The sequence below is a fragment of the Eublepharis macularius genome, chromosome 10 (assembly GCF_028583425.1).
Source record: "Eublepharis macularius isolate TG4126 chromosome 10, MPM_Emac_v1.0, whole genome shotgun sequence".
NCBI classification, from domain to species: domain Eukaryota; kingdom Metazoa; phylum Chordata; class Lepidosauria; order Squamata; family Eublepharidae; genus Eublepharis; species Eublepharis macularius.
In genome coordinates, this window is record NC_072799.1 from 34,587,939 (window position 1) to 34,600,215 (window position 12,277).

Here is a 12,277-nt window from a genome sequence, read left to right on the forward strand (position 1 = left end):
GGTACTTGGATGGGCAACTACCAAGGCAGACTCTGCAGAGGAAGGAAATTGCAAACCACCTCTGCTCCTCACTTGCCTTGACAACCCCTTGATGGGATCGCCTTAAGGTGGCTGTCACTTGATGACACATGCATACATGTATATTTTCTCTTACAGCATGGTGGAAAGACTTTTATATAATGCAGCTTCCAGAGTCTCTTATTCTGATTTGCCTCATTCTCCTATCCTCCACATAAAGGACAATGAGCAGAAATATTTGAAATTTACCAATTCATTGAATTACCATGTGAAAGTTCACATTCAGAAGCTTTTTAGATACTGAGTGTTTATTTAATTTATAATATTATGTCCCTGCCTTTTTTTTCCTGGCAGTCAGGACCAAAGGTGGGTGATTAGAGAAATCAACTTGAGCCATGCTAAAATTTTCAAACATATATTATTTATTGGGATAAAGAAGTCAAGACATCAATAAAATAAATAAATATGACTTCATTGAAGCTAGGTCTGACTCTGAACTAATTAATATGCAGTTTTATTTTCCAGTGTGAGATACAAGCTATTTCTATATATATTTACTTCTAAGAGCCTTCCATGCAATCAGTTTAATAGGAAATGATAGTATGTTGCCAAAATACTGCATTTTCCTAGAAAATCACAATATCTTATTCCGAGGAAAATGCATTTTCTTTCCCAGATAGCTAAGTTATTAATGTTTTGAATGTTTTGTAGAATTAGTTTATGTGAATGTTAGCTATTTCTGTGATGTTTTATGATGGCTTGCTGATTTCATCTATTCCTGAATCAGTTTGTGAACTGTTGTTAGATAACATCTACAGTATTTTTTAAAAATAAAATTACCCAAAATCAATGGCAATATATTTACAGACACTTTGGAATTCCTCTGCTTACTATTCTAACAAGTAGTATTTTGGATTTCTAAAATGTGTTTGTTTTACATTGTTTGGTCCTTCAACAAGTCTTTATTAATAAATGAAATCTATTAATATTGAACTGAACAATAGCATCTTCATATGCAGTGTGCTATAATATTAGTTCTCTCTTGATATTCAGAGTGGCCTACTGACATCTCAAGACAGAAATCATTAGGGTGAAGTATAGATTAGTAGTGATGTTGTCCCTACTGTGTTTTTTAGAAGTTTCAATTAAAAATTGGCTTTATATAAAGAAAATTTACATTTCCTATCAAGAAAGAGAGTGGAAAGGTACTCAAACCCATGTAGTGTAGGATTTCACCACACTGAAGAGTTTTGGATGCTGAGTTACATGATACACTGCTATTTTCATGGGCATGATGGGTGTCTCACACACACACACACACACACACACACACACACACACACACACACACACACACAAAACGTCTCTGGAAAATATTGTGTCTGCTTGTGCAGCAGCTCATGTTCTGTGTTGGACTAAGATGGTAGTCAAATAGCCCAAGAGCGTGCTGTTTTTCAGTATGTCAGAACCTCCTGTTAATGAAGAAATCTGGTTAATCTAACACTGTATGACCACTGAGGTTGCATGTTTTAACTAACATGATTGTCTTTTGCACAGAATGGTTTTACTCCACTGCACATTGCTTGCAAGAAAAATCGCATTAAAGTCATGGAACTGCTGGTGAAATATGGGGCTTCAATCCAAGCTATAACAGAGGTAGAGACATTTCCTCAAGAAGCATCTCTCTCCCACTATTTCCTCCTTCTCTTAATTTCCCACTCTCCTTTTATATACATGAGAAAGACCCCCAAAGCGCTCTGCAGAGGAGTAAAATTGCTGTCGCTTTATTTCACAGTCTGGCCTCACACCAATACATGTGGCTGCATTTATGGGCCATTTGAACATAGTTCTCCTTCTGCTGCAGAATGGAGCCTCTCCAGATGTCACTAACATTGTGAGTACTGCTTGAATCTGAGTCATTGTTGTGTTGCTGGGTTGCCATCCGTCTTAACGAAAAGTCACATTTTATAGCATTGTTTTATGAACTTGCCTTTATATCAGTCTTCTGACTGTATAGATAGGTATAAATAAAAATAAAATGTTTGCCTTTTTTAAAGGGAAGCACATTTTAAATATTTAAAAATCTTAAGTAGTTTATGGTTCTTTGAACTAATTTTTAAAAAGATCTTTGTGAGGTACTGACATGCCTAAGTTTTCATGGAAATAAGTTCTTCTTTGCCTCAGTATTATGAGATATAGTTACCATAAACAGTTTTTAAATAAAGTGTCTATTGGAAAATTGGTTGACATTTAAAAGAACAGTAAGCAGTCTGTCGTATTTTTATTCTGCCCTTACTCCATGGTACTCAGGGCAGTGCATATGTCTTCCCATTATATGGCGACTACAACCTGTGCCGTTGTTTGTTCAGAGAGTGTGATTGAGCCAATGTTCCCAGTGGTCTTCACAGCTTAGTAACCTGATGAACCTGGGTCTCCCCACACTGTATCTAACATGAGGCGTTGTACTGGCTCAATAATTTTTACAGCCTACTTTTAGACATATTTACTGAAAAGAAAATCCTGTTGATTTCAGTGGAACTTACTTCTTAGTAAGGTTGTAGGATTATAGCCTACATCTGTGGAAGGAAGTTAAATCAGCCAAGTTTAAAGAGAAATACTAAATTCTGCAATTTAGATGTTTCTTTTAACCAGTAAGTTTAACTATATATGACAACATTTTATTGGATATATAATATTTATATATCAGTAGCGTTTAGGATGGGGATCTAGGAGATGCAGATTTGAATCCATCCTCTGCCATGGGTCAGTCACACATTTTCAGTCTAACCTACCTCATCAGGTTGTTATGAAGATAAAATGGAGGAGAGGAGAACAGTCTAAGCTGCTTTGGGTCCCCATTGAGGAAAAAGATGGGGTATAAATGAAGTAAATCAATTCAGGGAGCAAACATGTATCCTCAAGCATTTGAGAACATGGATACTAGTCCACAAAAATACATGCAGAAATAAAATGTTATTAGTCTTTAAATTGCCATAAGATCTGTTTTTACTCCAAAAGACTAACACAGCTACCCGTCAGTAATTCGCTATTCTGGCAAATTAAACCAACAATGTTATAGCTGGATAAATAACAAATAAAAATTATAACCTTAGGCAGTAAAAGATTTATTGTTCAACTGGTTAGGTTTCTACAAGACTTCAGCAACATGACAAGGAAACATAACAAGAACCAAGTAAAACTGCATGCAAAGTACATGCATGTACAATCTCTGTTTAAAAGCAAATTTTGATACAAATTGCATATTTTTACAATTAACGGCATTGGTTACATAACTTTTGTCTTCAGTTGATGTGTGGCTGTGGCAAATCCTGAAATCTTGAACATAACATGTTTCAGTTGGTTAGACAGAATGTACATTATTTTAACTATGTCATCACAATCAAATAGCTTATCCAAAGGTGGATAAGTCTCCTATTAAGTCTCCTCTGGGTTCAATATAAATCTCATAATGGAGTTTGTAATTTTTTTCTCCATTAACCATCTACAACAAAGTCATTGATTTGAAATACCTTGACAGTGTCCCCTAACATATTGGGTAGGAATAGTTTGGAATCTCTATGCAAGAAAGATACAAGAAAATGTAAGTAGTTTTCTAGTATTTGTTTGAAGAAATTTGAGGAGAAAATAATGAAACAAGTGTGAAGGAAGTAATAAGACAGTACTAAATATGGGCAAGTAGAACTGTTAACACTGTGCTGTTGTTTGTGTGAAATAGAGCTTTTAGTAACACTTAAAACTGGCAGTTGAATCACTGATTACCTTCTAAGTGTAAATTCAACCAGAATAGTTAGAAAAACGAAACATATTCTTTCTGACGGTAAGTGGAATAATTGAAATGAAAACATTATTTGGATTATAATAAGGTTTGTAGACACCCAATGGTGCATCTAGATCTCGAAATGGGCAGAGAGCTTCCAGCTATTATTTACAGGTCAAAATAGTAGCTGATTTAAAATAAGCTCAATCAGTTTCAAACAGAGAGTATTTTCTGAAAGTCTAAACATGGAACGCGTTTCAGATTGCATTTTAATTTAATAAACAAACAAACAGAAATAGCATTCCTCTTGGGCACCATAATAATGTTCATAAACAATGTTAGTAGCATGGTAAAGTTGAGAATTCATGCAGTAATCTCAGCTATCATCTCAATCGACTGGTCTAACGTTTTAATTCTTGATATACAACTCTCTGGAAAACACTCAGCAGTGGCCTTCAGAGGAATGTGTTCATTTAATTTCAATCTTATAACAAAGGGTATTATTCAAGATTTAGGGCAGATATTATGATTATGTTCTTTTAGACTCTGAGAAATACAAACAAACCAATACAGTTTTCATTTCATTGATTGTAAAAAATTAAGGAAATCTTTTTTTTTTTTTTTGTGCAGCGGGGGGAGACTGCATTGCACATGGCAGCTCGTGCAGGACAAGTGGAAGTGGTCCGCTGTCTCCTAAGAAACGGTGCTCTGGTTGATGCCCGTGCAAGGGTAGGTGTTTAAATGTACTAAACTCTATCTTTCGTGGTGTTTACACTATGCCACAAAAGGGTGTCTAGATATGCTAAGATTTATCATTATTGATTAAGATGATGAAGAAGAGAGGGAGAGGGAATGCAGAGAGAGAGAGAATGCAGATGTACTACAAATGCGTCTTCCATTTAAACACATGTAGATCAGTTATTTGAAATGGGAGAGAAAGAAATACTCATTTTTTAAAAAACCTGTTTTAACATCTTCCCTACTTTGAGTTGTAGGAGGAACAGACTCCGCTGCATATTGCCTCTCGTCTGGGTAAAACAGAAATTGTACAGCTATTGTTGCAACATATGGCACACCCAGATGCTGCCACTACTAATGGATATACACCCCTGCACATCTCTGCCCGAGAAGGTCAACTGGATGTAGCATCAGTTCTCTTAGAGGCGGGTGCTGCACACTCTTTGGCTACCAAGGTAGAATCTGAAATATCTCCCAACACCAAGCAAGCTTTAAGATGTTACCTTACAGCAGTTTAAAGGGAATTGCTCCTCATGCATGCATGGTGCTTTTCTCAGGGAAGGATCATGCATGCATGGTGCTTTTCTCAGGGAAGGATCATGAATCAGTGATAAAGCATCTGTTCTGCCTGTGAGAAGGCGCAAGTTTCAACCCCTAGCATTTCCAGTTAAAAGGATCAGGGTAGTAGATGATTTTGCCTGAGATGCTAGAGACTTGCTGCCAGTCAGAGGAGACAGTAGCGACCTTGATAGACTAATGATCTGGCTCACAATAAGGCATGTGTTCATGATCTTTCCTTTAAACATTTTCTCACCAAATCCACACACTGCTCTTAATAGGAGACAGTCAAAGGTTCTGTGAATGCAACTGTTGAAGAAGTATCTCTAAGAAAAATCTGAATGCATGTACAGAAAGTACATTTCTGTACTTCCAGATGTTAGCTTTATACTGAAGTTCCATCATGTTTGGATATTTGATTTCCAGAATGCTAGACAAGTGGGAAAATGTGATAAGATCCTTTGTGTGGTTCTAGTTTTGTTATTTTCCCTCTTTGTTGATAAGTTTGGCTTTTAATTTAAGAGCTAACCAGTTATACACTGGGGAGTACGTGGATTTTCTTTAAAGCAAATAAGCATTCAGAATATATAAATACCCTGATTTTTTCACTTTGACATTTTACAGAAGGGCTTCACACCACTGCATGTGGCAGCTAAATATGGAAGCCTGGATGTAGCAAAACTCTTGTTGCAGCGCCGTGCATCTCCTGATTCATCTGGAAAGGTACAAATTAGATGAAGCATTTAAACCTAAAATCAGCGGTAATCAAGGAAGTTGGGATAGCTGGAAATACTGGAAATTGTATACATGACTACCTTATAGTTTAACAACACATTCAAACATGAGAATAATTTTGTACTAGGGAGCATTTATCTACATAAAGCAGTAAAAATAGGGTTTTTTTTCATTTCTGTACATTCCCTTATCTGGAAATCTGTTTATTATGGAAATCTGTTTATTACAGTTAGGACTGGCAATCTTGACGTAGCAGCTATATATTGTGTTTATACAATTTAGCCTCTTATAAGGGGAAGATGAAAGTATATTTAGACCGCTGATTCTATGCATTATTAGGATTATTTCATGGAAGCTTCCCTTCCCATTGAGAGCTTACTTCTTGTTAAAAAGTTTCCCCTAATGATAGGTAACAAATAATTCATATATCAGAGAATCAACTTAGAATATGATAGAATATTGTTGATTACTATAATGGCAGAACTACGCAGCAGCAGTAGCGTAAGGCTGGTGCCAAAATAGGCAATTTTGCATCAAGTTCCACCCTTCCCCTTCCATATCATCTAATTTGCCTCATGTTTCCTTATTCCTGCCAACCGCAGTTGATGTGGAGCAAAGGACACGGAAGTAAACATTATAATCCAATAATGAAGGCAGAATGTAAAACAAGGCTACCATTTTTGGTGGCAGCCCTTTCTTTCTAACATGTCAGTCTATCATAAACATTTCCATGTTAGTCTACTCTGGGTGTCTACTAGAAAAAAAATGCATTGTGTTCTTGTTCCGGGCTTGCCAAATTATTCCATAAATAAGATAGAACTAATGTTTTTTCCTTCGTACTGTAAATGTAAATCATATTTGAGTCTAATGAGCTCAGATGTCATCATATATGGTTAATGCAATAAAAGGTGCAAATTAGGACATTTAAATTAATACTTAATTGTTTATCCCCTTTTAAAAGTAAAGCCATTGAATCTAATGACTTGCTTAATGTTAAGTAACATTCTAATATGAAATAATTCAACTTGAGTTCAATGTTACTTTGTGCCTTTATTGGTTGATCACTTTTAATTTAATTTACATTGTTTTGCAATGTAACAGCAGCTTACAAGATAGCTAACAATCACTTAATGCCGTAACGTAAACCCGCCCTTTCCAGAATGGCCTGACCCCCCTCCATGTTGCTGCTCATTATGACAACCAGAAGGTGGCGCTACTGTTGTTGGAGAAAGGTTCTTCTCCTCATGCTACTGCCAAGGTGAGATTTCCCTTGCCATTCAAGAATGCGTTCTGGGAAAACGGTGTTTAGAGAATTTGAGAAAGTGCATTTTTTGTTTAGAATTAATTATCTGCTTTGAGTTTGTATGATCTCTTAGTAGAAATAAAGCTCTAAATGTTATGACAAAAGTCCAAACACTGACAATTATTTTTTAAAAAAGGTCCTATTCAGTAATCATATGTGGATCTTTGAATATCGCAGCATTGACAGTTGTCATAAAATACGTTATAAATTGATTCCTGCTTTGATCCAACACAGGAACCCTTGGCCAATTTCTTACTTGCCAAATACTTTCTCCTAGATTAAAGCATAAAGTTTGATAAGGATAAGGAACTAATCTTCATTATGAAAGAAAATAGATATTACAAATAGGTATTGATGTAAGACAACTGATTTTTAGAATGGATATACTCCTCTGCACATCGCTGCTAAGAAGAATCAGATGCAGATAGCCACAACCCTACTAGATTATGGAGCAGAGACCAATATTTTGACCAAACAAGGAGTGACTCCACTTCACCTGGCCTCTCAAGAAGGTCATGCTGACATGGTGAACTTGCTTCTGGAAAAAGGAGCCAACATTCATGTGGCTACAAAGGTAAAGCTCTTACTAAACTGAATTTTGTTTAATGCTCTTAAGTGGAAGAAGAGATATCACCAAACAATTAGGTAAAGGTAGTCCCCTGTGCAAGAACTGAGTCATTACTGACCCATGGGGGACGTCACGACGTTTTCTTGGCAGACTTTTTACAGGGTGGTTTGCCATTGCCTTCCCCAGTCACCTACACTTTACCCCCAGGAAACTGAGTACTCATTTTACCAACCTTGGAAGGATGGAAGGCTGAGTCAACCTTGAACCGGCTACTTAAACTCGGCTTCCACCAGGATCGAACTCAGGTCATGAGTAGGGGTGTGCAATTCAGTATTCTGATTAGGTTAAAAATACTGAATCAGGGCCGTTTTGGTTTTTTCCAGTATTACAAAAACTTTTTCTGAATACTGAAAAATTTCGGTAATACTGAAACAGAGATTGCCGAAACGATTCGGCCATTGTTTTCAATGAGAAAACCTTCTCCCGGCTTTCCGGGAGTTTGGGGGGGGGCATTTTCTGTCCAAATCTCACCAAACTTGGTGGAGACCTTCTCCTAACTCTCCTCTAACTACCCCCCAAGTTTCAGAAAGATTGGACTTTGGGGGGCCAAGTTATGCCCCCCCAAATAAGGTGCCCCATCCTCCTACACTCTCCATGGTTCTCTATGGGGAAAAACAAGTCATCTTTCTAGGTGGCTTGGGGTGGCATTTTGCATGCAAAATGCCCCCAAACTTCTAGCCAGACAAGCCTCTCTTATTTCCCCCATAGGGAATAGTGGAGTGGAGGTGGATAGGGGCACCGTCTTTGGGAGGCCGTAAAATGGCCCCCCAAAGTGGAATCTGCCTGAAACTTGGTGGAGGGTGGGAGGACAGGTGGGAGCAAGTCCCCTGAAAGTTGGTTGCATTTTGCTTGCAAAATGCCACCCCAGCCACCTAGAAAGATGACTTGTTTTTCCCCATAGAGAACCATGGAGAGTGTAGGAGGATGGGGGTGACTTATTTGCGGGGGCATAACTTGGCCCCCCCAAAGTCCAATCTTTCTGAAACTTGGGGGGTAGTTAGAGGAGAGTTAGGAGAAGGTCTCCACCAAGTTTGGTGTGATTTGGACAGAAAATAGCCCCCCCAGACTCCCAGAAAGCCTGGAGAAGGTTTTCTCATTGAAAACAATGGCCGAATCAAGCCAAAACACGAATACCGAATTGGCTTGCTGTTTTGGTATTCCCTGAATACCAAAACGGTTTCCTGATTCAGTTAAAACCGAATCAGGTTTAACGAAACAGGCAGACCTTGCACACCCCTAGTCGTGAGCAGAGCTTGGACTGCAGTACTGCAGCTTACCACTCTGCACCATGGGGCTCCTTAACAAACAATTAAGAAACCATAATAAGATATATTAAATATAGGGAAGCAAAGCAGGTAAATATGTAAAGCCCTTGTGGATAACATCAAGTTTCTAAATTTTCTGCCCATTTTGACTTTGGTTTTGGTTATGATGCTAAGGCTGTATATGTTGTCCCAAACTACATAGAAGGAGAAAATGCAGTTACTGTTGAAATAAGGTTTTGATAACATGATTCTGAGACTCATTGGGTTTTCATGGATTGAACATTCCACTCATTCTTGTCATTGAGGTTCAAGGGTGACAGACAGTTGCTCATCATCATCCCAAGATGTTTTTTCTCAGCTAGGGATCCTGATGGTGTTTTGCCATCTTCTGGGCATGGAGCAGGGGTCACTGTGTGTGTGCTTGACTAGATGACCTTGGAGGTCCCTTCCAACCCTATGATTCTATATCCCCCCTCCTCAGTTAAATTTGTGTATGAAGCCACTGGAAATAGGGCCCAGAGCTACCAGTGCCCTAATGATGTCCATCCATATTACTCTTTTTCATTTTATAGAGTGTCTGCAGATTGGGCACTCTTTCTATGTGTGGCCATGTTTGGGTACAGATGAAATGGCCGAAATTAAATCCAGACAAGAGTGTGGTAATGCTGATCAACAGGCTTTGCAATCTGGAGGCATAGTCAGATAGTCTGTCATTCTGTTCACAGCAACGGTACCTTATTGTGTTCATTATTGCTCAAAGACTCAAATACTGACATAGATTAGGAGGCCTTTCAACCAACATCACTCAGTTGAGAAGACACAGATACACACCAATTGGCCATAATTATGGGACTGGACTATAATAATAAGCAATAGTCTGTTAGATGGTGGTGTAGCGTAATGGTTAAGTGAACATGAGCAAAGAAATTCCTAGTTCAAATTTACTTGGTGGGCTTAGTCATGGTATTATTCTTTCCTCCTGTCCATCAACAATACAGGGATAATAACGCTGATCTAATTTACAGGTCTGTTGTGGAACACTTTAAGCATTGTATACATACTAAGTATTATTATTTGTAGCTTATGCTGGGCTGCTTTTGGTAAGGAGCTTTGGCTCATGCAAATTCTGTGGAATGGCTTTCATATATAACATACTGAAAGGCTCTTTATATTTAATTTGCAGAGCGGACTTACATCTTTACATTTGGCAGCTCAAGAAGATAAAGTGAATGTAGCAGATATGCTGATCAAGCATGGAGGAAACAAAGATGCTCAGACTAAGGTAAATCACACCGCTAAACAGATTAAAGAAATTTCCTAACCAATGTCTTATGTTTCTTATGTACTTGTGTTTCTTTTTCTTCTTTTTTGTAGCTAGGTTATACTCCACTGATTGTAGCTTCTCATTATGGGAACATCAAGATGGTGAACTTTCTCCTGAAGCAGGGAGCTAATGTCAATGCTAAGACAAAGGTCAGTGTGTGCAAAGTTCTGCCAAGCAACTCTCAAAGACTTCACTGCATGAGTCGAGGAACTGCATGAGTTAAAGCATTTTAGTGATAAGCTACTAGTTCATACACGATTACATTCCTTGGCAGGAATGGACTTTCTCTACAAGCACATAACGGTATATAGGATTCTAAGCCCAGCCCTTTCAGAGAACAGTTAGCTAATTTTAACAGATGAACAGCAGAACCCAGCAGAGAGGATGTGTGAGAAACTTCAAGGCCATGAGGCCTTCCTAGGTGAAAGAGGAACTGCAAACTGAGAAAGAGATAACAGCATTCCAGGCAACGAACAGCTTCTTACATCAGAATCACACAGAATCAAACAGGCCTTGCAAAGTGCAAGCAATACACAGTATACACAGAGGTGTTGCAGAGCTTGACAGGAGACATCCTGGCAGTGTGTGCTCATCATTCCCTTTTTTTTACTGCTTTGCAAACATACTAATACCACGTTGTGTTGGAGAGTTGTATCCTAATCTTTCTCCCCTCCCCTTTCCCAAATGTGGCAATTTCCACTTCTTACAGAATGGATATACTCCTCTGCATCAAGCCGCTCAACAAGGTCATACTCACATCATCAACGTTCTCCTCCAACATGGGGCCAAACCAAATGCCATCACTGCAGTAAGTCTGGAAGTCATGTTGTGTTATGATTGGTTTGTTTGTTTTAAAAATATATATCCCGCTTTTTCTGTGGTATTGCTGATTGGCTGTATCATAGTAATGGCTTTTCTGTCCAAGTTTCTTAAAGTTTAGGGTATGGATTGCATTGGTGACAGTGTTCTTCCAATGCTCCCCGCCAAGAATTTAGGTGAAACTGTGTCATTTTCACAATATGTGACCAAAATAATGGAAGAGGAATTCTTTCTTAGAGCATTCTATAATTAATTAAAAAGTGAGACGTTCAAGATGAGAGGAGCATAGAACGTGAGATATCTGGGAGAGAAGAAACTAAGAAGATGGAATCTGAATTCCAACCAAGATCTAGCAAGAAGAAAAATCTGTGAAGACTTCTTGGGATGGAATCAAAAACTATCCAGTGAAAACACACTTTACGATACCCATTGCTAAGCCCACAGAACCCACAATAGAAGCGAATAGAAGGAAAATAGAAGATGCAGACCAGATACAAGATGAGGTGATAAACAGTAAGTGGGACATGGCAGGAGATGACTCTGGCCCAATAGGGCTGTATAAAGACTTTAAGAGAAGATGATCTTTAAAAAAAGGATGCTAATTTTTGCTGGTCACTTGATGGTTGAAACCTGTCAGTTTCTCTCAGAGTGCTTCAGAGGAGCGTTGATGGAGTAGCATTTTGGGGTCTAAATTCCAGCCTAGCATAATTGCTTGGATAGACTCCTTTCCATTTGAACCCTTCTTCATCTGTTGCACAAGTGGTCCTCCACGGTGGACTGTTTGGCACTAGGTGCTTTTTGGCTCACTGAAAGACATTAGACTTGGGTGAGTGGAAGTGCCTAATGCTGGAAGAATGTGTAACACAGCAGGTGACTGCCTACACAACGCACGAGGACACTGCAAACTATGGTTTACTATTCAAACCTATGTTTGCAAGGCAGCTTTATGGGTTCCCGAAGAAATCGTTCTCCTACCCATAAACTATTAGAACAGGCTGGGCAAGTACTGATACTTGTAACATAGAATATGCTGGCCAATTGATGGTCACTGCCACATTCCTATAGCACTTCTTCTGTCAAACTCCATGATTACCCCCTGCCCAAGTTTCAC

The 12,277-nt window shown here is 38.5% G+C and overlaps 1 protein-coding gene across 1 annotated transcript in view; it reads left to right on the top strand.

Moving 5' to 3' along the window:
* The window catches only part of ANK2 (ankyrin 2), a 395,088-nt gene that overhangs the window by 285,614 nt on the left and 97,197 nt on the right, over positions 1 to 12,277 (top strand). The window contains exons 12-21 of the mRNA XM_054989621.1: positions 1,576 to 1,674; positions 1,814 to 1,912; positions 4,427 to 4,525; positions 4,792 to 4,989; positions 5,717 to 5,815; positions 6,987 to 7,085; positions 7,507 to 7,704; positions 10,207 to 10,305; positions 10,398 to 10,496; positions 11,057 to 11,155. Of these exons, the coding sequence (XP_054845596.1) occupies positions 1,576 to 1,674; positions 1,814 to 1,912; positions 4,427 to 4,525; positions 4,792 to 4,989; positions 5,717 to 5,815; positions 6,987 to 7,085; positions 7,507 to 7,704; positions 10,207 to 10,305; positions 10,398 to 10,496; positions 11,057 to 11,155 (1,188 nt within the window). The remainder of the gene's footprint in view (positions 1 to 1,575; positions 1,675 to 1,813; positions 1,913 to 4,426; positions 4,526 to 4,791; positions 4,990 to 5,716; positions 5,816 to 6,986; positions 7,086 to 7,506; positions 7,705 to 10,206; positions 10,306 to 10,397; positions 10,497 to 11,056; positions 11,156 to 12,277) is intronic.